The sequence below is a fragment of the Herpailurus yagouaroundi genome, unplaced genomic scaffold (assembly GCF_014898765.1).
Source record: "Herpailurus yagouaroundi ecotype Mexico unplaced genomic scaffold, PumYag 140, whole genome shotgun sequence".
Taxonomy (NCBI): Eukaryota; Metazoa; Chordata; class Mammalia; order Carnivora; family Felidae; genus Herpailurus; species Herpailurus yagouaroundi.
Genome location: NW_024412395.1, coordinates 31,941,434 through 31,966,333, shown reverse-complemented (window position 1 = coordinate 31,966,333; position 24,900 = coordinate 31,941,434). Strand labels below are relative to the sequence as shown.

At 43.6% G+C, this 24,900-nt stretch overlaps 1 protein-coding gene across 1 annotated transcript in view; it reads right to left on the bottom strand.

The window, feature by feature from the left end:
* Nucleotides 1-23,228, bottom strand: part of KIF5C (kinesin family member 5C) — a 164,652-nt gene extending 141,424 nt beyond the window's left edge. Inside the window, exon 1 of the mRNA XM_040475008.1 lies at nt 22,712-23,228. Within this exon, the coding sequence (XP_040330942.1) occupies nt 22,712-22,837 (126 nt within the window). The 5' untranslated portion in view covers nt 22,838-23,228. The remainder of the gene's footprint in view (nt 1-22,711) is intronic.
* Nucleotides 23,229-24,900: the final 1,672 nt, after the last annotated feature.

Sequence of the window (24,900 nt, the reverse complement as noted above, 5' to 3'; positions counted from 1 at the left end):
CCCCAAAAAACTCCCTACTAGAGAAACACTAGTCTACGATATGCTAGTTCACAAATTACACTTATTAGGTCATAACTAGCATTAAAAAAATAAAGTTTTGGGGGCGCCTGGGTAGCTCATTGGTTAAGAAACTGCCTTCAGCTCAGGTCATGATCTCATGGTTTGTAAGTTTGAGCCTCACGTCGAGCTCTCTGCTGTCAGATTTTCTGTCCCACTCTCTCTCTGCCCCTCCCTTGTTCATACTCTGGCATGCTTTCTTTCTCTCTCTCTCTCTCTCTCTCTCTCTCTCTCCCCCCCTCCCTCTCTCACTCTCTCTCAAAAATAAATAAAAACTTTAAAAAAATCTTTCCTTAAAAAAAGTGTGATTGAGTAGAATAGAAAATATCAGAGTGAATCACAGATACTATTTAATACTACTATTAAAAGTAGTATTCCATAAATCGATTATTTCAGACTTATGATGTCAAGTGTATACCTTGGATTTCTTGGTAAAATGCATCATAGTGTCATGGTAAAAAAAAAAAAAAAAAAGTGAAAGCTGCTTCTATAGTTACAAACATTCCCATCACAGAATTCTGGAATAGGCTAGCTTTCATAGGGTGATAATTATCAATAACTCAGTCCGAAATCGTTGTTCATTTTTTAGCAACCTAGGTTCCTATTGTCTTTTCTCATGGCTATGTACAAGCACCTGAAGTTCCTGACCATTCCAACAAGACAAAGCAACAATGATGCTAAGAGAATCACCTCCCTGTTCTCTCCTCCAGGGCACTGGCAATCCCTTACTGAAACATTGTCTGGAATTCCCTCTCCTCTTTGACTAAAACAGGAGAGATGTAAGCATGGTGATGTTCCTAAAAGGGGGGTGGGGGGGGGGACACGTATAAAAATTCAACTGCTGCAGAATTCTTTTTATGCATCCATCTACCCTATTGTGACAGCAACAGCTGGCTTTCAGGGAGCCATTTCTAATACTCAGGATTTAAAGTCTAGGAATGCCTCCACTCCCCTCCCCCACACCACCATCACACAGGGGAAAACTGGCATGCCTCTCACTTGGCCCCTCTACTCCATGGTTTGAAGGCTCAGCTGTGCGTGCTCAAAAAGTCATTCTCTGGGAGGGCTCCCCAAAAGCTCTCTTCTGGGGAATCTTAGTCTTGTTATCAGGAAAAAGCCAGGAAACCTTCCATGGGCTATCACCTCCACAGAAAAGGCCTGAGTTTTGTCATCTCTGAACTCCCTGCAGTGAAAGTAGGACCTGGGTGCAAACTACCTGTTACAGACTGAAGCCCTAACCTCCAGTACAACCGTATTTGGACGGACCTTTCAAAAGGTAAATAAAGTCAAATGAAGTCATAAGGATGGGGTCCTAATCCAGTCGGATTGATGTCCTTCCTTCCAGAGATCTCTCTGGATCTGAACAGGCTACATTTTTCTACCTTCAGAATTCACGGCAACTTTAAGTAGCTATTGTGAAACATAAATGATGAGAGAAAAGAGCAGGTCACAGAAAGATATACACAGTATTTTTATAAATATTTCATTGATTCAATACTAAGCAAAATTAAGCAAACAAACAAAAATGTTTGCAGTAAAACTACAAAGAATATTAGGTGGATGATAAAAGCAAAATTTAGGTGGATGGTTTCTTCCGGGGTGAGGGGACAGCAACTGGGACCAAGGAAGCTTTATGCATTGCTATTAGGGGGATGGAAACCTCATGGGTATCCATTTTATTAAAATGTCTCATCATGTATTTTTGTTATATTTATTATTTTATATGTAATAAATATTTCATAATTAAATTTATAAAAGTAAGATGCTAGCACAATATAACATCCATCACTTAACAGTAGCTATTCTGGAGAGAGGGGGTATGGGACATTTCTACTTACCAATTTTTACCTCCCTGTATCTTTTTAATTTCCCTAAAATGCTTATATAATACTTATATTTGGAATAAAAGGTCAAGAAAGTAAAGGAAGTAAAAAGAAGCTATTGGACATTTATGATTACTTTCATGATGTCTTTAATCTTCCCTCCCCCTTCAATTTCCTGAGTAATAAGCTAGGATGAACAACTGACCAGCTTTAAGAAAAATGTATTGGTTGGTCTAAAATAATTTTGATCCTCAGACCCTATGGCTCAGTATTGATTTATTACATATATTACACAAAAATGCACTTGAAATATACGCTTCAGCTGGAATTAACCCACACTCTTTTGAAATGAAAATAATAGCTATGTGGTTATAATAATAATTCAAGCACTCGATAGCCTGGTTATTAGGAAAACGCTGGGAAGCAGACGTCCAAAAAAGAAATTCTCTTATTTCTTTTCCTTTCAAGACAATTTAGGTAAATTATAGACATTTCGCTTTCAGAGCTGAGGACTATCAATAGAATTTTAAGTGTGGTTCATTTATATTAATGTCTTCAATTTAGAATTTCTTGGACCTTCTTGCTTTATGATGCTAGTTTTGAGCTTAAATTGAAATAGTTTTGTAAGACTAGTAAGCTGCAAATCAAGAGAAAAGTGTTTTGTGTGTGGCTTCTATGTTTTCATAGAGGAGGAAATCATTTGAAAGCAATCATTTCTATACTTAATGTATTTCTAATTTCTTTCATTTTTGGCTCTGTCATCTGAAAAGCTGAATAGAAGAAAACAGAACTTGGATATCCAACAAAAAAATTTTTATTCTTTGGGAAATGGAACTACTTTGCAAAATCTGCCCCAACCTTAAAGGTGTTTATTTCTCAATAAACTTTGAGTACTAGTCAATCACTTATCAGTTGTATTGCCATTGTGTGTGTGTGTGTGTGTGTGTGTGTGTGTGTGTGTACGTGTCGGCGTCTATCTGTCTCTCTTACTAGACAGTGAGTTGGTTGAGGGTGGGATAAATAGAATGTGCTCCCTAAGGAATACCTATATATAGTTTGGCCCAATTATGATGAATTTCTCAAAAGAAAAATGTAGGCAGCTCCTTTAGTGGTCAGGTGGGACTTATGGGGAAAGGGAGGGAGCAAAAATCAGACCAAATATAATCATAAAAATGAGACAATAAGTACCAGAAGAAATACTCTTTTAGTTAGTCATTTATTCATTCATTCCATCATGTATTGTGTACCCATTAGGACTCACATGCTGAGAATATGAAAATAAATCAAACAATGGATATCAATATACCTTCATAAAGTTATATTTTTTATTTTTATTTATTTATTTTTTAACTGGGCTTCACACCCAGCATTGAGCCCAAAGTGAGGCTTGAACTCAAGACTCTGAGACCAAGACCTGAGCTGAAATTAAGAGTCTGAGGCTTAACCAACCAAGCCACCCAGGATCCCCTAAAGCTATATTTTTTTAAAAAGAAGGAAAATAGGGGCACCTAGGTGACTCAGTCAGTTGAGCGCCTGACTCTATTTCAGCTCAGGTTGATTCCAGGGTCATAGGATCAAGCTCCAAGTTGGACTCCATGCTGAGAGTGGAGCCTGCTTAAGCTTCTCTCTCTCTCTCTCTCTCTCTCTCTCTCTCTCTGTCTCTGTCTCTTTCTCTCTCTCTTTCCCTCTGCCCCTCTTCCCCACTTGTGCTCTCTCTCTTAAAAAAAAAAAAAAAAAAGATTGAAAAAATTGAACAAAACCCAGTACTCCGAATGGGGTAATTCCAAGAAGGGAGGGACTAAATAAACAAGGAAATGCCTCCAGCGAGCCTGCAGAGAGAAAAAGAATTTCAAGAGACACAGACAGATGGGAATGGCACTCTAAGAGATGGGAACCTCATGTACAAAGGCACCGAAGAGTGAAATTGCAGACTGAGGTTGAAATATGGTGTACAGTTAGGTTTGATTTCTCAATCAATTTCTCAATTTCTGAAGGAAACATATTGTAGAGCATTTGCTGAATCACAGGAAGCAAGGTGAGGAGTTCAAATTTATTTTAGTAAGTAAAGGAGCGTCTTAAAATGTTTCTGAGCAGAAAGTTGACATATTCTGAGTAGTACTTCAGAAAGAAGACGTTAGCTACAGTGTTCAAGGGACTAGAGGGAATGTAGAGCAAGCAGGGAATTGTTTCCCAAGACTATTACGATCCAAGCAAGAAGCAATGAAAGTCTTCAAGAACTACTCATGAGAAAAGCAAAAGAAAACAAACCAGGGATAGATGGTACTTCCTTACCTTAATAATGGATATCTATTAAAAATCTACATCAAACATCACCTTAAGATCAAGAATATGACAAGGAGTCCTGCTGTCATTGTTTTTATTTTAGATTGTCCTGGAGGCCCTATCTAATGCAGTGAGACAAGAAAAAAGGAGTGAAAAGTATTTGTTGTAGAAAGAAGGAAACAGAACTCTCATTCTTTAAAGATGATAAGGGGCACCTAGGTGGCTCAGTCGGTTAAGCACCTGATTGTTAGTTTCGACTCAGGTCACGATCCCATGGTTTCATGAATTCAAGCCCCACATCTGGCTCTGCACTGGCAGCACGGAGCCTACTTGGGATTCTCTCTCTCCCTCTCTCTCTGCCCTTCCCCCACTCATACTGTGTCTGTCTCTCTCAAAATAAACTTTCAAAAACTTTTTAAAATAAAACCTACTCACAAATTTTTAGAAGACAGTTTACTAATATGCTTGAATGTATATATGGACTTAGAAATCCAAGAAGGAGACATAAATCTCTATACTTTTAAGACACAGAAGAGCAGCGTGAAAACATTTTTATTAAAAAAAAAAAAAAAAAGCATTAGGGAAGCCTGGGTGGCTCTGTCAATTAAGTGTCCGATTCTTGATTTTGGCTCAGGTCATGATCTCACGGTTTGTGAGATGGAGCCCTGAGTTGGGCTCCACACTGACAACACGGAGCCTGGCTAGGATTCTCTCTCTCCCTCTCTGCCTTTCCCAACTTGCACTCTCTTTCTCTCTCTCCCCCTCTCAAAATAAATAAGTAAACTTAAAAAAAAAAAAAAAGGCATGATAATCCTTTTGTCTGTGGATAGATCCATGTAAACTAAGAGTACATCAAAACATTCAGGAGTCTATGGGGCACCTGGATGGCTCAGACGGTTGAGCGTCTGACTTTGACTCAGGTCACAATCTCACAGTTCGTGGGTTCAAGCCCTGCATCGGGCTCTGTGCTGACTGCATGGAACTTGTAGCCTGCTTCAAGTTCTGTCTCCCTCTCTCTTTGCCCCTCCCCCACCTCAGAAAATAAATAAGCATTAAAAAAAAAAAAAATTCAGGAGTCTAGCCTACAAGATTTCTCAGCAAATGCACCACACCCTGAGAGCACTGGCACTGTGATCTATGGAACACCCTAGACAGCCTCTCTGCTGGAAATTATAGCAAGAGCAGAGCTGATTCTGACCTTCATACAAAATCTGATACCAATGTAAGGGCAAGCAACAGAGAGGGAAAAAAACCCTCCACTTTCAAGTACAGCCCAGGATACAGCTACCTTCTCTATAGCAGTTCCCCAAATTAAACTTCAGCCCAGTGGGTTGCTAATGGTAAACACCAAGTAAACAGAGCCAAGTGTGCTTATTTACTGCAGGACTGTTGACGAGAGAGGTGGGGTTGTCTCCAAGATGCAGAGAATATGAGCAACACTTCCTGCATTTAACTGGCAACAAACACTTTTATCAAAGAACTTGTGTCCTAGCGAAACTGCAATTTAGGAAATGCAGTGCATCTGGACATTTCCAACTCCTGTTAGGAACCAAAATGTAGATGTGACATAACAAATGGTTAAAAGCAAAGACTCTAGGACCACGCTGCCCTGGTCTGAATCCTAGGTCCACAACTTACTTACACTTGTGTGAGCAAGTGTAACTTACCTCTTGAGCAAGTAACTCGAGCAAGTAACTTAACTTCTCTGTGCTCTAGATTCCTCATCTGTGGAATGCAGAGAGGACTTGTGATAATTGTGGTTACCTCACAGGATAGCACTGAGGGTTAAAGTAAATGAATGAACATTCAGTAAAGCGTTTACATAAGTGTTTGTTAAGTGTAGCAGATTTTGCTATATGCTGTCACCACTCAGAATTACAATAGTTTGCGATTGGGGAAGAGTATAACTTCATTGGTCTAAGAAGATAATTACTCTTAATCTAATGGGTGCATAAACGTCTGTGAGAAGAACAGTAATACATACATTGTCTGTAGTTCTGCTAATCAAGATCCTCTATTACCTGATATTTATACTGAACACACTGTTGCCTAAGGTTGTGTTTGGGAAAGGGTGGGCCAGGGAGAATAGAAAATAAAAAAGGGGCTATTCTTAACTTTAAAAACATTGAGAAATTTTCTTTAAATATAGTCCTCCTCAAAATCCAAGTTGAAAGGCACCTTCTCTCCAACCTCCCTTACTCACTTTCCAAATAAGTTACATCTTCTGGAAGGAAATTTAGTGCTGAAGAAATTCTGCTAGAATTAAGCCATTTTACAGGATTGTCTTCTGACCTCTCCTCCCTCAAAACAGGCAAGACCAACAGACACGAGGCTACCGTTATACACTGAGGCGCCTTTGACACATGCAATATTGCTCACTAAACAGTTCTCACCCATGATGGCAAAGTCTTCCAGGAAACTTCCAAACCATCAGAAAAACGTTGTGTTAAATATGGCTTAAGTTACCTATACTTCACTTCAAAAATGAATTCACTGCCAAATAGGACACTCATATATTCCTGGAGGCTGTAGGGATTGGTCTCTACAGAAAGCAACAGGATAATATTTAATAAGATCAAGTAAAGTATTCCTTGCATTAGAATGCAACCTCTAGAAAAAACTCAACAAAAGAAAACAGCAGGGATGTTCACTAAACCATCACCCAGACTAAGGGGACGCTGGAGGTCTGAATGCGAAACCAGAGGGGTTAGCAAACTGTGATCTATCAGCCCCAATGGACACTTAAATCGTCACTGAAAATTACAACCACGAATATATTACAAAACATGGAAAATCGTTAACGGAGTAAACTTAAGTAAAAGGGGGGAAAAATGGAGTGCCTGTGTGGCTCAGTCGCTGAGCATCCGACTTCAGCTCAGGTCATGATCTCACGGTTTGTGAGTTTGAGCCCCCATCGGGCTCTGGGCTGACAGCTCAGAGCCTGGAGCCCGCTTCAGATTCTGTGTCTCCCTCTGTCTGCCCCTCTGCTGCTTGTACTCTGTCTCTCACATTGTCTCAAAAATAAATAAATGTTAAAAAAAATTTTTTTAAGGGGGAAAAAAAAGCATAAATGCATATCCAGGGTTGGAAGTACATTTTTTTAAAATGCTAAGTGTCAATGAAAGGAAAAAGGATATGAAAATTAAAATGGACAATGTAGGGTGGTGAGGTTACGGCTGGTTTTGTGTTGTTGGGCTTGCACGTTAACATCATGGCGATTTTGCCTTTGCAAAGGAGGAAAAATCAATTCTGTGTCAACCCTGACCAACAGGAGCACCGGAGGGGTGGGAAAGAGATTTCCCAGCACAGAACCAACTCCCGCTTCAAAGAGCTGTGTGGCCTTCACCTGCAAGGCGACCACACACACACACACACACACACACACACACACACACACACACGTACACACCAGGACAAAGAGGAACCTGCTAGCGACCAGGAAGGCGCTTCCCGGGTTTCCCACAACAGCGCCTCCTCCCACCAGCGGGCCTCCTAATGCACGCTTTTGTTCACGGGGTGGAGGGACCTCATTAGCTGGCGCCCGTGCTAAAGGGAAATGCGTTTCCAGGACCAGAGGTCTCGTCATTCCTAGCATTAGCAACAGAATGCAGACAGAAGGTAAGTGGCAGATTTGCGAATCACCTGGGTGGAAGTTAAAAACCACCTTCCAGGGAGGCCGAGCCCAGCAGTGAGGCGGCCCTGGGGCCCGGTCTCCAGGACACTGCGGTGGCAGCTGGGCAGCAGCGGAGCACCGCGACCTTCTTCAAAGACGACGCGGCGTGTCCCCCCGTGGGTGTTCCCAATGTCACCCACTGCAAGCGCATCCCAGCCCGCTGCCGTTAATGGCCAGGACTGAATTACGTGACGCCGGCCGGGCGGCAACACTCAATGTACCGGCCCTCGGGGGGGGGGAGTAGGGAGTGACAGCAGAGAGAGGGACCGGGCTACAGCACACATCCCGCCCCGGGGCTTTTCCCGACACTATTCAAGACAGAAATATGTAAAGCAGCTATGCAGAACAGCAAAATAACTTAAGATAAAGAAGCAAATTTTACATGTGCAGTGTAGACAGATCCTGCCACAGCGTCAAGGTAATGATGTCCCTCTGCAAGGTGTCCCTGAACACAACTGGACGTGCTTTCTCTTTAACTCCAGCAAGGCTTTGTTTCCTCTTCTCTTTGGACACTCCCAGCAGGCTAATTTTCTCTTCTTTTCTTTCTTCTTTTCTTTTCTTTTCTTTTTTTTTACTTGCCTTCTTTTCTTGGATTATATATATGGTCATTGACAGCAGAGATCTTGTCTTACTTATCACACAATAAACCCTCAATACATCAAAGTGGAATTAAAATTAATAAATGCAAAAACAGTGTGTCGGCAGCACAGAAAGGATTTGTGCGACGCTGTCCAACAGAAATGCAATGGCAACGATGAATGCAAGCCACACGTGTAACCTTAAATTTCCTAGTAGTGGCATTTTAAAAAGTAAAAATGGGTCGCCTGGGTGGCTCAGTGGGTTATGCATCTGACTCTTGATTTTGGCTCGGGTCAAAGGTCAGGCATTTGTGAGTTTGAGCCTCATGTTGGGCTCTGCACAGACAGCATGGTGCCTGCTTCGGAGTCTCTCTTTCCTTCTCTCTCTGCCTCTCCCCTACTTGTGTGTGGGCATAAGCGCTCTCTCTCTCTCTCCCTCAAAATAAATAAACTTAAAAAGAAAAAGTAAAAGTAAAACGGGGAAAATCATTTTTATCATTTCAAAATGTAATGACTACACAAAATTGAGATAGTTTACATTTCCGTTTTTTTTGTCCTAAGTCTTCAAAAGCCCATGTACATGTTACAACTACTGCACGCCCCAACTTGAACCAGCCACACTCCAAGTGCCGGATAGCTGTGTGACGCGAGTGGCTTCCATACTGGACAGCAGAGAATCACAGTGAGGTCCAAAACTTTACCTTCGCTCTTTAAAAAGTAAACATTCATAGTAATAAAGAACTCACTTAATTTCAAGTTTTCCATGAGTGTATATATTACCTCTTTATATTTGCTTTTTAATAGCACTAAAGAAATATTAAATACATGTATATTTTCCCCTTTACAAGCTCTTTTGGATAAATGTCTAGACCAGAAAATACAGTTTAAAAACAGATCCTCAAACCGATTTTTATCAAGAGTCGTATTTATTAAGAAATATTCGGGGCGCCTGGGTGGCGCAGTCGGTTAAGCGTCCGACTTCAGCCAGGTCACGATCTTGCGGTCCGTGAGTTCGAGCCCCGCATCGGGCTCTGGGCTGATGGCTCAGAGCCTGGAGCCTGTTTCCGATTCTGTGTCTCCCTCTCTCTCGGCCCCTCCCCCGTTCATGCTCTGTCTCTCTCTGTCCCACAAATAAATAAACGTTGAAAAAAAAAAAATTAAAAAAAAAAAAAAAAAGAAATATTCAACAAGCAAATGAGCAAGCAAGTGCTGTTACTCTAGGATACAGTACTTTGGGTGTTTCTTTCCCACTTGTTTGAACAAATAATTAGTAGGTTGTGTTGTTCAGTAATTATTACCGAAGAGCTAAACACTTCCCTTCTAAAGTCTGTTTTTCACAAATATTATATAAATAAACTATTAGTAGTTAGGAGGCTCTGATGCTATATAATGGCATTAGTACAAGGGACCAAAAAAGCCAGAAGCCTCCCCTGACAGCTCCTCCCACCCACTGGGTGGGTGAGTTTGCTCAAGTAACCAGACAGCACGTGGCTAGGGCATCGATACCCACATCCCAATCCTGAACCTAGCCAAGTGTGGAGGCTCACATGGTCTTTCTACTTTCCTTACCTCACCACGCCCCCATCCCACAGCCCAGTCTCTTCTGGACCTTGAGACCAGCCCACCTGGGCCTGAATCTGTGGAGCTAGCCTAATTTACCCACTCAGCAGCATGCAGACAGGAGACAGAAAAACAGCTCCTAGGAGCCAGCCCAGGAATCCATATCTGCAGAGGTCAGCTTACCACCAAGGCCAGATACAGGAAGGAATTGATTGCCTCTCATGGGATCCTGCCCACCAGTGACCAGGACTGACAGGTCTGGACACTGCCCAGTCAGACCGGAATTTGGTCCTCTCTATGAGGCAGGAGGTGGCTATGAAAGAGAAGCAGAAGTCCCTTCTCCCAAGACTATCCAAAGTTTCTGATGTCACTTAGAGTTATTATTTAACCAGGTTCCCAGATGAAGATCAATAATCTCTGAGGAGTGAGGTGCCAGACAGGTGGTTCAGAAAAAAATCTATGATATAACCTCCTCAAAGAATTGAAGCAGACCTCTCTTCGTTTCCTCATGAGGCAAAACAAGACCTGGAAATGGGAGAGATCGCTCTGTGACAGAGCACAGGAAAGGAAGGGACTGTCAGTCCAGAATTGTGTAGCCAAGACCTTTAAGTAAATTAAAGATCTTCTAAAATAATATTATTGATGGGCAGCTCTTATGACCATACACTGCAGCCTAGGAAGTTAAAGCATAAATTACTGGGATTTTTTTTTTTTTAATTTGCACTGTTTATCCATCTCCCTTCAGAGATTTTTTTTTCTTTTTCTTTTTGTTTATTTTATTTTTGAGAAAGAGAGAGAGAGAGAGAGAGAGAGAGAGACAGAGCGTGATTGGGGGAGGGGCAGAGAGAGGAGACACAGAATCTGAAGCAGGCTCCAGGCTCTAAGGTATCAGCACAGAGCCCAATGCAAGACTTGAACCCACAAACTGTGAGATCGCGACCTGAGCCAAAGTCAGCCCTTAACTGACTGAGCCACCCAAGCGCCCCTTTTTTTCTTTTTAGTGAGAAAAGGCATAAGAAACATAAAAAGACAACTACAAGCCTTTTTCCTTAAAGTAGTATGTTGCAGTGAATTCTGTTCTCACATGTATATTTTTTCCCTTCAGCTCTGTTGGATTTCTTTTCCAGTATTCACTGACTAAAAAGGTAATAAATACTGCTACACCTAGAAATACCTAAAAGTATTGCTGTGAATGTACTTGGCACCAATCTGATAAGGGCGGTATTGAGCTTGCAAGACAAGTGAGTGATACATCTGCCTGCTTTCCTGGTGTTTACACAAGCCAACTAAAGCCAGGGGGAAAGCAGCAGGGAAAAACTATAACGCGGAAATCTCTTTAAACAGCTTTTCTGGATGACACCGCAATGCTGGCACTGGTTTATTAGAAAGGCTAAGTGGGACGTGACCATTGTTAAGGGACATGGGCTGGAAATCTTGATTAGCCTGACTGCCCTGTGTTTCTTCTGTCCCACAGGACTCCACAGCAAAAGCCTCCCTTCTTGTTTCAAGGTCGATACGTATGAGCATTTCTTTTTCTCCTCACTTGTAATCAATAGCACCTAGTAGTCTGATTTGAGCAAACCAGCTGTAGAATAAATTTATGAAGCAATAGGGGGAAATATGGGTACTTGACATTAAGGAATTGCTCATATTTTAGTTGTGATGATGTCATTGAGGTTTTAAAAGAGAACTGATATGTTAAGGATAAAATGATGGGAGATTTCACTTTAAAACACTCAGGTGATTTGGGGAGGAATGGTTAGGGGAGTATAGAAAAAATAAATCTGGCCATTTGTTGATGATGGTTAAAACTGGTTGACAGCTTCCTGGGGGTACATTTTGTTATTCTTTCTACTTTGGTGTACGTTGGAATCTTATATAATAAGTTACTTAAAAGAGTACCTAATAATCAGAGGGCAAGGCGCTAAGCTCTTTCTAGGGTTTTTTTGAGAGGGTTATTTTATCCCTTCTCAACTTACAACTGCCCAGCAGATATCACAGGCCATTCAATGTTAGCACCAAGAAGAAAAGCATCCACCCTATTTTTCTTGAAGACTACAAACTTGGCCTCTATCTTTCGCTGCCTCAAGAGAGAAATTTAGCTTTTGATCACCTCCAAGAAACAACATCCTTTAGGATATTGAAACTGACAGGAGACAGCCTACAAAATCATATGGTTTACATTAAAAGTCTGAAGGCATTGCTGTGTTCTGGATCTACGGGTTAACAGTGCATGACAGAACACATACTCTTGGTAAGAATTTAATTTAGCTCAGGTATGAAGGATGCCTTATGAGACAAACTGGCAGCGATTCCATCTGGTAGACAGAGAGATGAGAGTATAAAACAGGACAACTTACCATCTCTGAATTGCTCTCTCTCAAAAACTATGGCTGCCTTAAAGTCATCTATACCCTGTTACCCACCAGTCCCAATTCTAGGGATGTATTCTAAAACAACAATCTGGCAAGTGCACAAAAAGATGTGTGCACCAATGTTTATCACACTTTTGTCTATAACAGAACGAAAAACAAGCAGAAAAACCCAAATGTCTAACACTAGGAAATGGTTAAAGTATTGATTGATATGTAATGCAATTATATGCAACCTTTACAAATGCTACTATCTGAATATACCGTTAAGCAAAACAGTGGGTTTCAAAACAGATTTAAAAAAAACCCTATCTGTGTTTTAGAACAAAGTATGGTTGTTTTATAGAATGGAAAAGAGCTGGGATATACAAGGAAATGTTAACAATAGTATTTTCTAAAAGTCTGGGTGGCTCAGTCGGTTGAGTGTCTGACTTCAGCTCAGGTTGTGATCTCACGGTCGTGAGTTCGAGCCCCACATCAGGCTCTGTGCTGATCACTCAGAGCCTGGAGCCTGCTTCAGATTCTGTGTCTCTCTCTCTCTCTCTGCCCCTCCCCCACTTATGCTCTCTCTCTGTCTCTCAAAAATAAATAAATGTAAAAAAATTTTTTTTACAAAAGTATTTTCTGGTTTGTAAAAGTAAAAGTGCTTTTTACCACCTTCTTCATGCTTTTCTGCATGGTCTGAATTTTTTTTAATAAGCATGGAATATACCAGAAGCCCTGAAGAAGCTATTGCATTTAAGACAGTAACAGTAAAACCATGAGGATGTCCTAAGTAGGAAAAACAAGTTACCAGAGCTGGAGAAAGGTCAAGGTAAAAATCCAAGCAAATAACTCCAGGGTCTACCATCTAACAGCTTAGGACGGTCAGCATTCTTTTATTTCCTTCAAAAGATATCTGGTACTGAGCATCTACTCTGTTCCAGGCACTGTTCCAGGCCTTAGAGATGTTAATAAATGGCACACATTTCCTGCTCTCAAACGGTTTTCAGTCTACTTGGAAGAAAGGACGCATACACCCAAATAAATGAAACACGGTAACTGGGGGAGGTCAGCTGGCAGTTGTCCATGGATATGGGGTGCATAGGAGGAAGTGTCTAATCTGGCAGGGTGGAAGGGGAGAGGGACTAGTCGGAAAAGTTTCAGGGGAGGCACTACTGGATGAGATTCTAAAAGCGAATGGATGCTTGCCATTTAGCTACAATTTGAGAACAGTCACCCCAGGCATGTGGGATGTGAGCAGCTGGGGTAAGGAGGGGGAGACTTAGCCACCTCATCATTTGGGGGAATGGAAGCACAGATGGAACACGGGGTGAGGGGGTGAGGTCAGGAAGGTAGGCAGGCCCAGAATACAGAAGGTCTCAAATGCCCCACTGAATCATCCAGCTTCCAGATGACCACTGTAGTCAGGCTCCCCTGAGCCGTCTTCTCAACCACGCCTGACTTTAAACTTGCAGAGTCCAGTGTTAGCAAGAATCCTACTAAGGCAGTTTAGAGAGAATCCCACCCCCGCCACCCAATATCAATATCTCATCACCCCTGATACTGCATAATCTAGATCTTGATTCCTTGATATCTGGCCTGCCTTCCGCAAGAATCCTGTTAGGTCATTTTAGCAAGAATCTCCCCCTACCCTTGATGTCTCCTCTTGGTAACTGTCCATCCACCTACCCACCCACCCCCACAACCTGTTCTACTTGGAGTTGAGCCCGATTTCTCTCGCCTATGGCAACAGTACTGATACCTATCACAATAATCTTAACTATTTTTACAAGTGTCAGAATAATTTTTTCTTTAACACAACCTGAAGGCACCAGAGAACCTGTGATGAAGGGTCTGGGCTCTCCCAAGATTAGTCAGTCTGACAAGAAGACACAGAAATAACCACTGGTGGGTCTTACAAAGCGGACATTTTCTGAATGCCTGCTATATGCCAGGCACTGTGCTCGGCACTGGATGTGCATTCGCTCTTGTGACCATCACAATAACCCTACAAGGTGGAGAGTTATATTAGCCCTATTACAGGCCAGGAGACTGCAACTTAGTAAGGTTTAGCAGTCTGTCCAAGTCCATACCAGCTAAGAAGGTGCAGAGCTGGGAGCTGGTCCTGGGCTGTGTGACTCATACCCACATCTGGGGAGTACTGTGAGGAATCTAACACTCCATATTCTCCCACGTTCTCTGCAATATCAACAAAACAAATAACAGCAAATGAAACAAGTCAATTCCTACTGAGAGGAACTTGGTTGACATGCAGCAAACGGGTTAAGGGAGGAGCTTTTTCAGCCACAAAAATAGGACCTTATAAAAAATCCAAGAGAAATAAGGTGAAATTGGATCTGTCGAGGGGGTATTTTTTTTTAACTCAAGTGAAACCATTAGGGAGTAGGCAGTTTTGTATTTGCTTGTTTAATAAGTAGACACAGGTGAGAAAGCTGAGGCAGGGACTCAAGGGAACTCAAAGGTGGGGGAGGTTTCCTATTTTGAATGGGGGAGAAAAGCCAAAAATGGAAAACACTGTCATTAAATAGGGGAGTTGGGCCAGACACACACAGGTGGAGGCAGAGGGAAATCCCCAATGACACCCAAGTTATTTAAGGAAATGCAGAAACTGGCATTGATGGAGACTTGGTTCTGTGCAGGGAGCAAGGAAAGAAAGAAGCCTCAATCAAGATACACTTACAAAGCAACTAGACAAGCACTGTGAAGGAGGCAAAGACCCATGAAACAAACACACCCTCTCCCTCTCTCCTATATATGATCATTGCAAATAAAAAGGTCAGCGGATATGGTCTATAAATAAAGACTGTGAGCTCTGCCTTCATGGATGGTTAGGAATTTCACAAATAAGATGAAAAGAGAGGCTATTCCAAGCAAGAATGCATAAGAACAAACGCCTAAGAAATAGGCCTACAGGAAGAGTTTTCAGGACATAGGGTTAAAGGCAGTAATTTTAGGAGGCAAAGCTAATTCTGAAAATGAGAAAAATTACAGGCAGATAGGAAACATGGGGGATAATTAGCACTGATTGAGCATTGTCTCTCTACTAGATGCCGTTTTGACCCCTTCATTTCATTTCATTCTAACAGCCCTGTGAGATAAGTAATTATATCTCCATTTCAAATATGATCAAACTGAGATGCAGAAAAGTTAAACAACTTGGGGAAAAAGCCCCACAGCGAGCCAGGGAATCCACACTCAGCTCTGTCTGACTCTCCCTCCTACCCCCACCAACCCCATTCCCTTAGGTGGTGCCAACTGCATGCGTGCCGGGAACAGCAAGCGGCCTACTAGATGACAGCTACTTCCTTGTGTCCACTCCTTCCAGCGTTTCAGGGGGTATGTTTACTGGAAACCACTGATTCATTTTCAAGTGATGTAAACATCTCTGAATTTAGGGCACAGAAGAGTGAAGGGCTGATAATTCTCGACATTATTAAACACTATTAGTGCTCACTTAAACGAAGTGACTGAACAAACCCTTTATAATCGTGCCTTCAAATATGACTGCTGTTGGGAAGGAATACAAAATGATACAACCACTTTGAAAAAGTTTGGCAGTTTCTTAGAGTTAAACATATAGTCACAATATGATCTAGCAATCCCAAAACTGATATCATCTCGGTATTTACCCAAGAGAAATAAAAATTTGCCCTCACACAAAAACATAAACGCAAAGGTTTATAGCAGCTTTATTCATCATCATTCCGCACTGGAAACAACCCACAAGTCGTTCACTGGGTGAATGGATAAACAGACCTTGTTTTATCCATCTAGTAGACTACCTCTAAGCACTAAAAAGAAATACACTATTGATACATGCAACAACAAAATAAATCTCCAAGAGTTCTTAAGTAAAAGACACAGGTTCAAAAAGATCCTTAATATGTGATTCCATTTTTATGACAGTCTGGAAAAGGCAAAATTATAGAGAGGAAGAAGAAGTGGTTGCCAGGGGTTAAGAGAGGGGAGAAGGTTTGACTACAGAGGAATGGTACAGAGGGGTGGCATGAGGGCTTCTGGGGGGGTAGGGAGTGGTAAACAAAACTGTTTTGTGTCGTGAGTATGGCAGTGTGTGGTAGGCAGAGTGATGGCCTCAAAAGATGTTCACACGCTAATTCCTGGAAATCTGTGAATATGTGAATGTTACAGGGTAAAAGGGACTTTGCAGATACAATTAAGGTTGCTAATCAGCTGACCTTAAAATAGGGAGATTAGGGACACCTGGGTGGCTCAGTTGGTTAAGCGTCTGACTTCAGCTCAGGTCATGATCTCACGGTCTGTGAGTTCAAGCCCTGCGTCGGGCTCTGTGCTGACAGCTCAGAGCCTGGAGCCTGCTTCAGATTCTGTGTCTCCTTCTTCTCTCTGTCCCTCCCTCACTCAGCACTCTATCTCTGTCTCTTAATAACGAATAAATGTTAAAAAAATAAAAAAATAAAAAATAAAATAAAATAGGGAGATTATCCCAGATTATCTGGGTGGGCTCACTACAATCAGATGGACCCCTCAAGTGGGAGAGGGATGAAGAAGGGTCAGTGAGAAAGACATGCCATGGAAGTTGCAGGAGAGGATGAGAACCACGAGACGGACTTATTGCTGGTTTTTAAGATAGAGAAGAGGAGCCCGTGACTAGAGCCTGAGAGTGGCCTCTAGAAGCTGAGAAGAGCCAGGACTGACAGCCCTTACTCCTACCAACCATAAGGATTCTGCCACCAATCTGAATGAGCAAATAAATGGAAAAGAACTGGAAAAGAACATGGCCCTGCCAATAGTTTGGTCTTGACCTTATGAGACCCTAAACAGAGAAACCAGCTGATCTGATGGACTCCTGACCTATGGAAACTTTGTGATAATGAACTTGCATAGTTTTATACCCTTAAACTTGTGATCATTTGTTACAGCAGCAAAAGAAAACTAATACGGCATTGCTACACAACTCTATATTGTCAAAGTCCCTCCCATAGAACTACTGTGTATAAGTTAAACATGAAACAATTTTAGGGGCACCTGGGTGTCTCAGTTGGTTAAGCATCAACTTTGGCTCAGGTCATGATCTTGCAGTTTGTGAGTTGGAGCCCTGTGTTAGGCTCTGTGCTAACAGCTCAGAGCCTGAAGCCTGCTTGGGATTCTGCTCCCTCTCTCTCTCTCTCTCTGTGCCCCCTTCCCCTGCCCCCCCCCACACTCTGTCTCTCTCTCTCAAAAATAAATAAACATTTAAAAAAGTTAAAATGAAAAAATCTTAATGTTCATGTTTTTAAAGACCATTACTATGGACAAAAAAAAAAAAAAATTCTAGCCATATTTCTTTACTTTTTGAGTCCTTAACGTCCACAATGATAACTCCAACTTGGAATTTGGTCTCTGTCCTGGTCCTTCCTTTCTCGCCCATCTACTGTCCAGAACTAATCTGAGATCCTGCAGGCTGAGGCCACTTTCCATACCACTGACCAGCTCAGTGGTCACGGCTGATGTTTTGCCTTGGCTCTCAGAGAGGTCAGAACTTAATGCTTTCCTAGGACTTTGAATAAGAGGAAAGTCCCAAGTGAGCAAACTGAAGTGTCAACATCCATTTCAAAGAACTTACTGGGAACTCTCCAAAACAGAGTTTCCATCAATACAGATACATCAAAACCAATAGTCAGAGCCATAAGTAGTGGCTGACTCACCAGGATTTTCAGCAGCTAATGGAGGAGTACTTCGAGAAATGCTATAAATCCAATACTTTTCTCTGAAGAATTAATTTATGTGGAGTCCCTTTTGTAATCACTAGGTCATCGCCACCCTCTACTTCCATCTCACTGCCAGTGTCAACAGCTTTCCTACTATTTAACAAAGCTGAGAGTAGTACTTTCCCAATTTTCTTAAGGCATTTAAGTATAGTATATGCTGTCTTACCAGGTCTGCTCAAAGGAATAGCACTTCTCTTTGAAACTGTTTTTTTACTGAGAACAAACTGAGGGTTGATGGGGGGTGGGAGGGAGAGGAGGGTGGGTGATGGGTATTGAGGAGGGCAACTTTTGGGATGAGCACTGGGTGTTGTATGGAAACCAATTTGACAATAAATTTCATATATTAAAAAAAAAAAAGAAACTGTTTTTTTAACTACTCCCTAGGCCAATTAAGGGCCCACAAAACAAGTTAAATATACCAAAGTAAAGATTTCTAGATTCAACAAAAGAGATCAATAAATACTTAAGTGCTTTCTATGGGCAAGGCCCTGGGAAATACAAAGAAGCGAAACATAGATGGTCTTTATCTCTGCCCATAGCTTACAATGTCATTACGTATATGATAAAACTAGTAATAATCCAAGACAAAGAAGTCACAAGATCTTGTGCAAAATAATGCTTCAGGGGTTCAAAGTGGGGAGGACTGTGGCTGGGCTGCTCAGAAAAAGAAAGCTTTACACAGGAGCTGAAAAAAATGCAAGGATGGTGGAGATACTTCCTCTAAGGCAGGACATTTTCTTAAAAAGAAAAATCTAGAAACTATACCTGCAAAATCTCCCTTTTAGCATACATCTCCATAAAAATTGAATAGAACCTTTTTTTAAGGTATTTTACCTATTTAAGGTATTTTACCTAATGTTACCTATATATTTAAGGTGTTACCTTATTTTTTTAAGGTATTTTACCTATTCACCTAAGGTATTTCTCACTCTGCCCTAAAGCTTTTCTCTTCTGTTGCTCCAAATTTCCTCCACCTCTTCTTGAATCCACACCACGCTGGCTCTTCTCTCTTCACCTGCTCCTGCCTTATTTTATTTTTTTAAAGTTTATTTATTTATTTTGAGACAAAGAGAGCATGCAAGTAGGGGAGGAGCAGAGAGACGGGGAGAGAGAGAGAGAATCCCAAGCAGGCTCCACACTGTCAGCACAGAGCCCGACATGGGGCTCAATCTTATGAACTGTGAGATCAAGACCTGAACCAAAATCAAGAGTCCAAGGCTTAACCGGCTGAGCTACCCAGGAGTCCCATTTTATTGTAATTTTATGTCAGCTCCACATCCAGCATGGAGCCCAACACAGGGCCTGAACTCATGACCTTTAGATCAAGAACTGAGCTGAGATCAAGAGTTGGACACTTAACCGACTGAGCCACACAGGGACCCCGAACAGAACTTTAAAGAAAAAAAAAAATTGACCTTAGTTTCAAAAACAAAAGAATTTCTGGGATTCTGAATTTAGACTAACAGCTGACTCCACAGAAATTCATTCTTTACACGGCTCTGCTGGGAGTGAAGATGACTGACATTGCTGGACGGTTCTGGCCTTCTTTGGTCATCCTCACAATCTACACCTCTACAAGCAAGAAAGAGATGCCCACCCAAGGCAGTCTCCACCTGCAACTGAACCATATGGGCTGGTTGCAACTGAATTGGCTCGGGAGCCATTCTGCTCAGTATACAAAACGGGTTACAGGCTGCTAGAAAGGTCATTTCCATTAGTTACACATTATTAATCAGGAATAGGAAGCGTCCTGGCACATGCCAACCCTAGTCCCCCTTCAATGTCTAGCAGTCTTCTGTTTTGGATGCACTCTCACCAAAAGTGCAAAAGAATGTTCATAGCAGCTATGTCCATATTAACCCCAAAGTGGAAACTATCCAAATATCTACTGACAGTTAATGGATGAATAAGCCGTGGTGTATTCATACAACGGGACACGACAGAACAATGAGCAGGAGAAAACTGCTGCTACACACCACCCCATGGAGGAATTTGACAAGCATAATGTTGACTGCAAGAAGCCACACACAAAAGCAAACATACTCTATGGTTTTACGTATATAAAGTTTATTAACAACAACAACAACAACAACAACAACAACAACAACAACAACAACGAGCAAAGCTAATCTATGGCAGAAGTCAGAATAGTGGTTACCCTGAGGCAGAGGGAGTTAATAACCGGGAACGACACTAATGGGACCTCTGGGGTCCTGAAAATGTGTTTCTTAGTCTGAGAAATGGTTACAGGGGAGTGATTACTTTATAAAAGCTCGCTAAGCTGTACCCTTATGATAACACTTTACTATATGAATGCTTTTTTCTATTAAAAAAAGAACCAAACTTATCCTGAAGAAAATTCAAAACCGCTGTATTAAAAAGTATTATAGTAAGATAATCAAAAATTTCCCTTTACAGTCGAAGAGTTACATGTGTATTCACACCCACAACTGTTAGTTTAAATTACTCATAGAGTGACTTTGTTTTAATGTATTTAGTTAATCACATGTATACTTAGATGTGAAATAAACATGGTTCTTAGGATCTCCACCTTGCACACAGATCACTCTTACAAGACTGAGAAAGAGAAGGAGGAGCCGGAGAGGTAGAGGAAAAGCAAAAATAACAACTTCTTCAGGCTTTTCTTTAAAACCTCTGGAAAAAAAAAAAAGGGTCACCAGAACATGTTCTAGTGCTGCATAATTATTTGTTAAAAAATTGTTACAAGGTAAGGGGCAGGGACGAGATGTCCCCAGTAACTCCGACTCTATCTAAACTACAGCCTGGCTCAGGAAATAGCAAATCTGACTGTAGGCTGATCCCAGCTGAGAGATGTAACCCAAACAAGCTACTATCTGCCCCATGTACTGGCAGCAGATACGTCACTATCACCTATCCTGCCATTAAGTATAGAATTCCCCTCTTCATCAATAATTGTAGCATAAGTCTTCTCTTCAATTTAACACTAAGCAAAGAGAAAAGCCCCCTTTCCTGCCCTGATAGGTCAGCTCCTAGAATAAACGCATGCCATTTGGAGGTCATGGTTTCCTGATGACTGTAAAAATGGGAAGGGGAGAAGAGGTCGTCAAAGGGAGCTGCCTTCCTAAGGGAGGGACAAGATGAAGCCCCTGGGCAAAGGCCAGAGCATTGCCTCAGTTACCCTTTCAGGGAGAGCACCCGCCTACCGCCTTACCGCCTACCAATCCGGCTAGCACCTGCTAGTCCCTCGGGCCCTTCTCAGGGACTGCGGCACAACCTTGGTGAAGATGCTGGGGGCCACTTGGCCGGCAAACGTCAGCCTCTGGTGCTTGAGAAAGGCTTGGCGGACGCTGGCAGAGACCCTCCAGAAACTGTCACCTGTCAATCACTTGACCTAAATACACCAGCCACTGGGGGGAATCGGAGGGAGGGGGTTAGCCGGAGCATGCTCAGTAATCTGGATGACATCACTTAATCAATGCCGGGGACGGGAAGGCTGCATCAGCAGCCTCGAGCGGGCTGCCAGGAATATGTCAGCGGGGACCGGGAGGCTCCCATTAACTCGGTCCCTCCCCACGCGGCTCGCATACAAAGAGGGCACCGTCAGCTACACACGCTGGGGACAACGGGGGGTGAAAGGGCGGGGGAAAGGCTGGTTTATTTCATTTGACATACCGCTTTAAGAACTAAAACCCAATGGTATTCCCTGCCCCCACCAGCAGTCCCGGCTGCAGAAAGGGAGCCAAGTGGGGGGAAGGGAAGGGAGGAGGAAAGGAAAGGTAGGACGGGAGATCAAGCGAAGGGGGGGGGGGGGGGGGGAGGGGGGACCCAGCCACACAAAGTAACTTCTACTCTTGGCAGACAGGGGCTATATGGATGTGCTCTGGGCCCCCTAGTCCCACAGATGTGGACACACAGCCTACTCTCCACCCAGCGCGAAGCACATCTGAGGGTCTGCGGACACCAGGTGGGGGGTCGCCTCATTGGGGAGGGGTCAGTGCCGGGGACCACGTCCAGGGTAGCTTGGGTTGAGAGGAAGCAGAAGACACACCAGGCCTCCCGGGAACACCAAGGCCACCAGTGTTCCCCACACCCCCAGCCTTCTGCACGCAGAGCAAGGTGAAACGCCGCGGGGAGCCGCGTCTACACCGCGTGGGAGCTCCGAACCAAGGCTAGGATTTTTCCAGTACCTTTTTTTCTTTTGCTTTTGCTAAGGTCGTGAGAAGAACAGGTAGTGTTTGATAAATCGAACTGATGCCTGGAACCATATATGGAGTGCAGAGATCATACTTTAAGGGGAGCCTGGGCACCCCGCTTGAGGGTAACCGAAACACCCTACCCACGCGGCGTGGCCAGGGCGGGGAACAATAGGCCCACGAGGGCCCCCACCCCGCGAACAATGGCGGCGCCGAACCCTTCCTCGCCCCCCACCTCCACTCTCGACACCTGGGCCCGCCCGCTGCCCCCAGTGGCCCCTCCACCAGACCGGGAGCGAACTGTAGGGCGTAGGGGAGGGGGTTTCTCTTCAAGTCCACACGAGAGGGCAGCCCTGCGGGGATGTCCGAAGGGGTGGCCGAACACCTCTGCCGTCTAGGGCGTTCGGGCGCCCAGCTGCGGCGCGAAGCAGCCGGGGAACCCACACGTCCCGGACACTTACCCCAATCACCACGGTCTCATCGCCTTTAAATTTTGGGATGAATTTGTCCCCTCGGAGAATCTCCGCTTCGTTGAGGGGCCGGAACCGGCACATCACTTTGATGCTGCATTCGGCTGGATCCGCCATCTCGGCTGGCTGCAGGGAGGGGGCGCGGGGATGGGTGGGGGGCCGGGGCTCAGTAAGACGAGGGAGGAGGCCGCGAACCGCACCGCCTGCAGCGAGGCCGCCTCCTGCAGCCTCCAACGAAGCTTCTCAGCAGGTCATGGCGAACTCGGCGGGCTGGGCGCCTCCGGCCGTTCCGAAACCGGGTAGGTTTCTATCAGCCAGCCTCCCGCCCCGCCGGCTGCAGACCTGCCTTCCCTGGCCTTGCCCTGGCCCGGCGCTGCTCCCCGGGCCCACCTGCCCGCGACCACGCGGCCGGCGGACGAGGCGATGCGCAGGGAGCGAGCCTCGCCCGGCTCAGACCTCCCGGGCTCCTGCGCGCCCAGCCATCCTGCATCAGCACCAACGCGCTCGGCCGCCTCCCCGGCCCGCCCCTTGGCCCCGCCCACCCCCGGCTCGCCCCGGGACGGTGACGTCACTGCGGAGATCCGCCCCGCCCTCGCCCCGGCTCCGAGAGCGGGGCATCCTGGGACTTGTAGTCGCTCCTCCTCTCGGTGGAAGGACAAGGATACTTACTTGCAGTTGGGTTGGCTTTGGGGGACAGCGGTGGTACCCCAGGTGCCACTTCCAAAAGCCTGTAGGTCTGGTCTGGCTGCCCAGGTCAAGAACAGGGTAGAGAGGTCGTATCCAGTATTGCCAGTTAAGATCTCTAGATAAACCAGGTCTATATCATCTCTTTACATCTGTTCATGATCTCCAAGGAGAATCCCTTATGACAATGTCCAACCAAAACGTTATGGAGCATTTTCTCTGTGCTGAACGGTTTTGTAAGAGTTGTTGGGAAATCAAGGGGGAAATGAGATTTGCCTGAATATTTGAAGCCGTTTTTCCCCAAAATGCCTGCACATACGAGTTCACAACATATTTTGGGTCAGGGGCTGCTTTCATATCTGATGAAAGTTGGGGACACTTTCCATAACAAAAACAAAAACAAAAAAAACCTGCACACACCCACAGATTTTTCACGCTATGTCATTGGGTTTGGGAACAACCAAAACGTGCCTGTGACTCCCAGGTGAAGAATCTCTCTTAATTACTACTAATTGTAGTGTAGTTTCCAGAACCTCTGCCTAATGCCTACTTAGAACCCGTAGCATGAACAGAATATATACAGGATCAAGTTCTGAAGTCCCTTGCAAAATACGCTCAGAACCCCATGATCAGATTTCTGCCGACTTATTAGCCTTATCTCTTACCACTTCTCATCTTGATGTTTACACACTGACAAATACCAAACTATTTGTGGCTTCCTCCATTCACCTCTTGCTGTGCTTGCTTCTGATACTTTAAGTCATTTGCTAAGAGTCATCCATTCATGCCTATTACTAAGTAAGTGTATTAAGGCTCTTACAGTAAAAAGTAAGAGAAACCCAAATGAAGTCACCATGGCAATAGGAGAATTTATAAGAAGAATCCAGATTATCTTGCTTATTTAGAAAAAAATGATTAAACAATGGAGCCAGGAAATAGGCAGGCTACCAAGACTCTAACTCTCTAACTGTGGTCCCTGATTCCTCTTTGTATTGCCCTCATTCTTTCTCACTCCAGATCATCCCCCCAATGTCTGGAGACCCAGCTGCCAAGAGTCTCTGGGTTTCATTCTTCAATTTCTACCATTAGATAAGGATAGATGTTTGTTCAGAGTTTTGGTTTGAAAAAAACTAGGGAAAGTCTATGATTGGCTTGAGCTTAGGTATCTACCCCTAGACCACTCAATCAGAGTCAGGAACTTTGTAAGATCTTTGAGGAATATCATGATGGGAAGGTTCCCAAAACAAGAGGGATGTCATTCCCAGAAAAAGAACATGATGCTGGGCTGGCAAAACAATTAGATGTCCACTCCCCCTTTCCAGTGCTACCTTTTCCTCTTTGACTCAACTCAATCCTCCCTCCTTAGAAAGCCTTTCCTGACTTCCTAAACACCCACAAAGGGCAGGTGGTCCTTCCTGTTGTCCTCACAACCTACTATTCACATCTCTATCACTACACTCTCATGGGCAATGATAGCTGCCTCATCTTTATGTCTC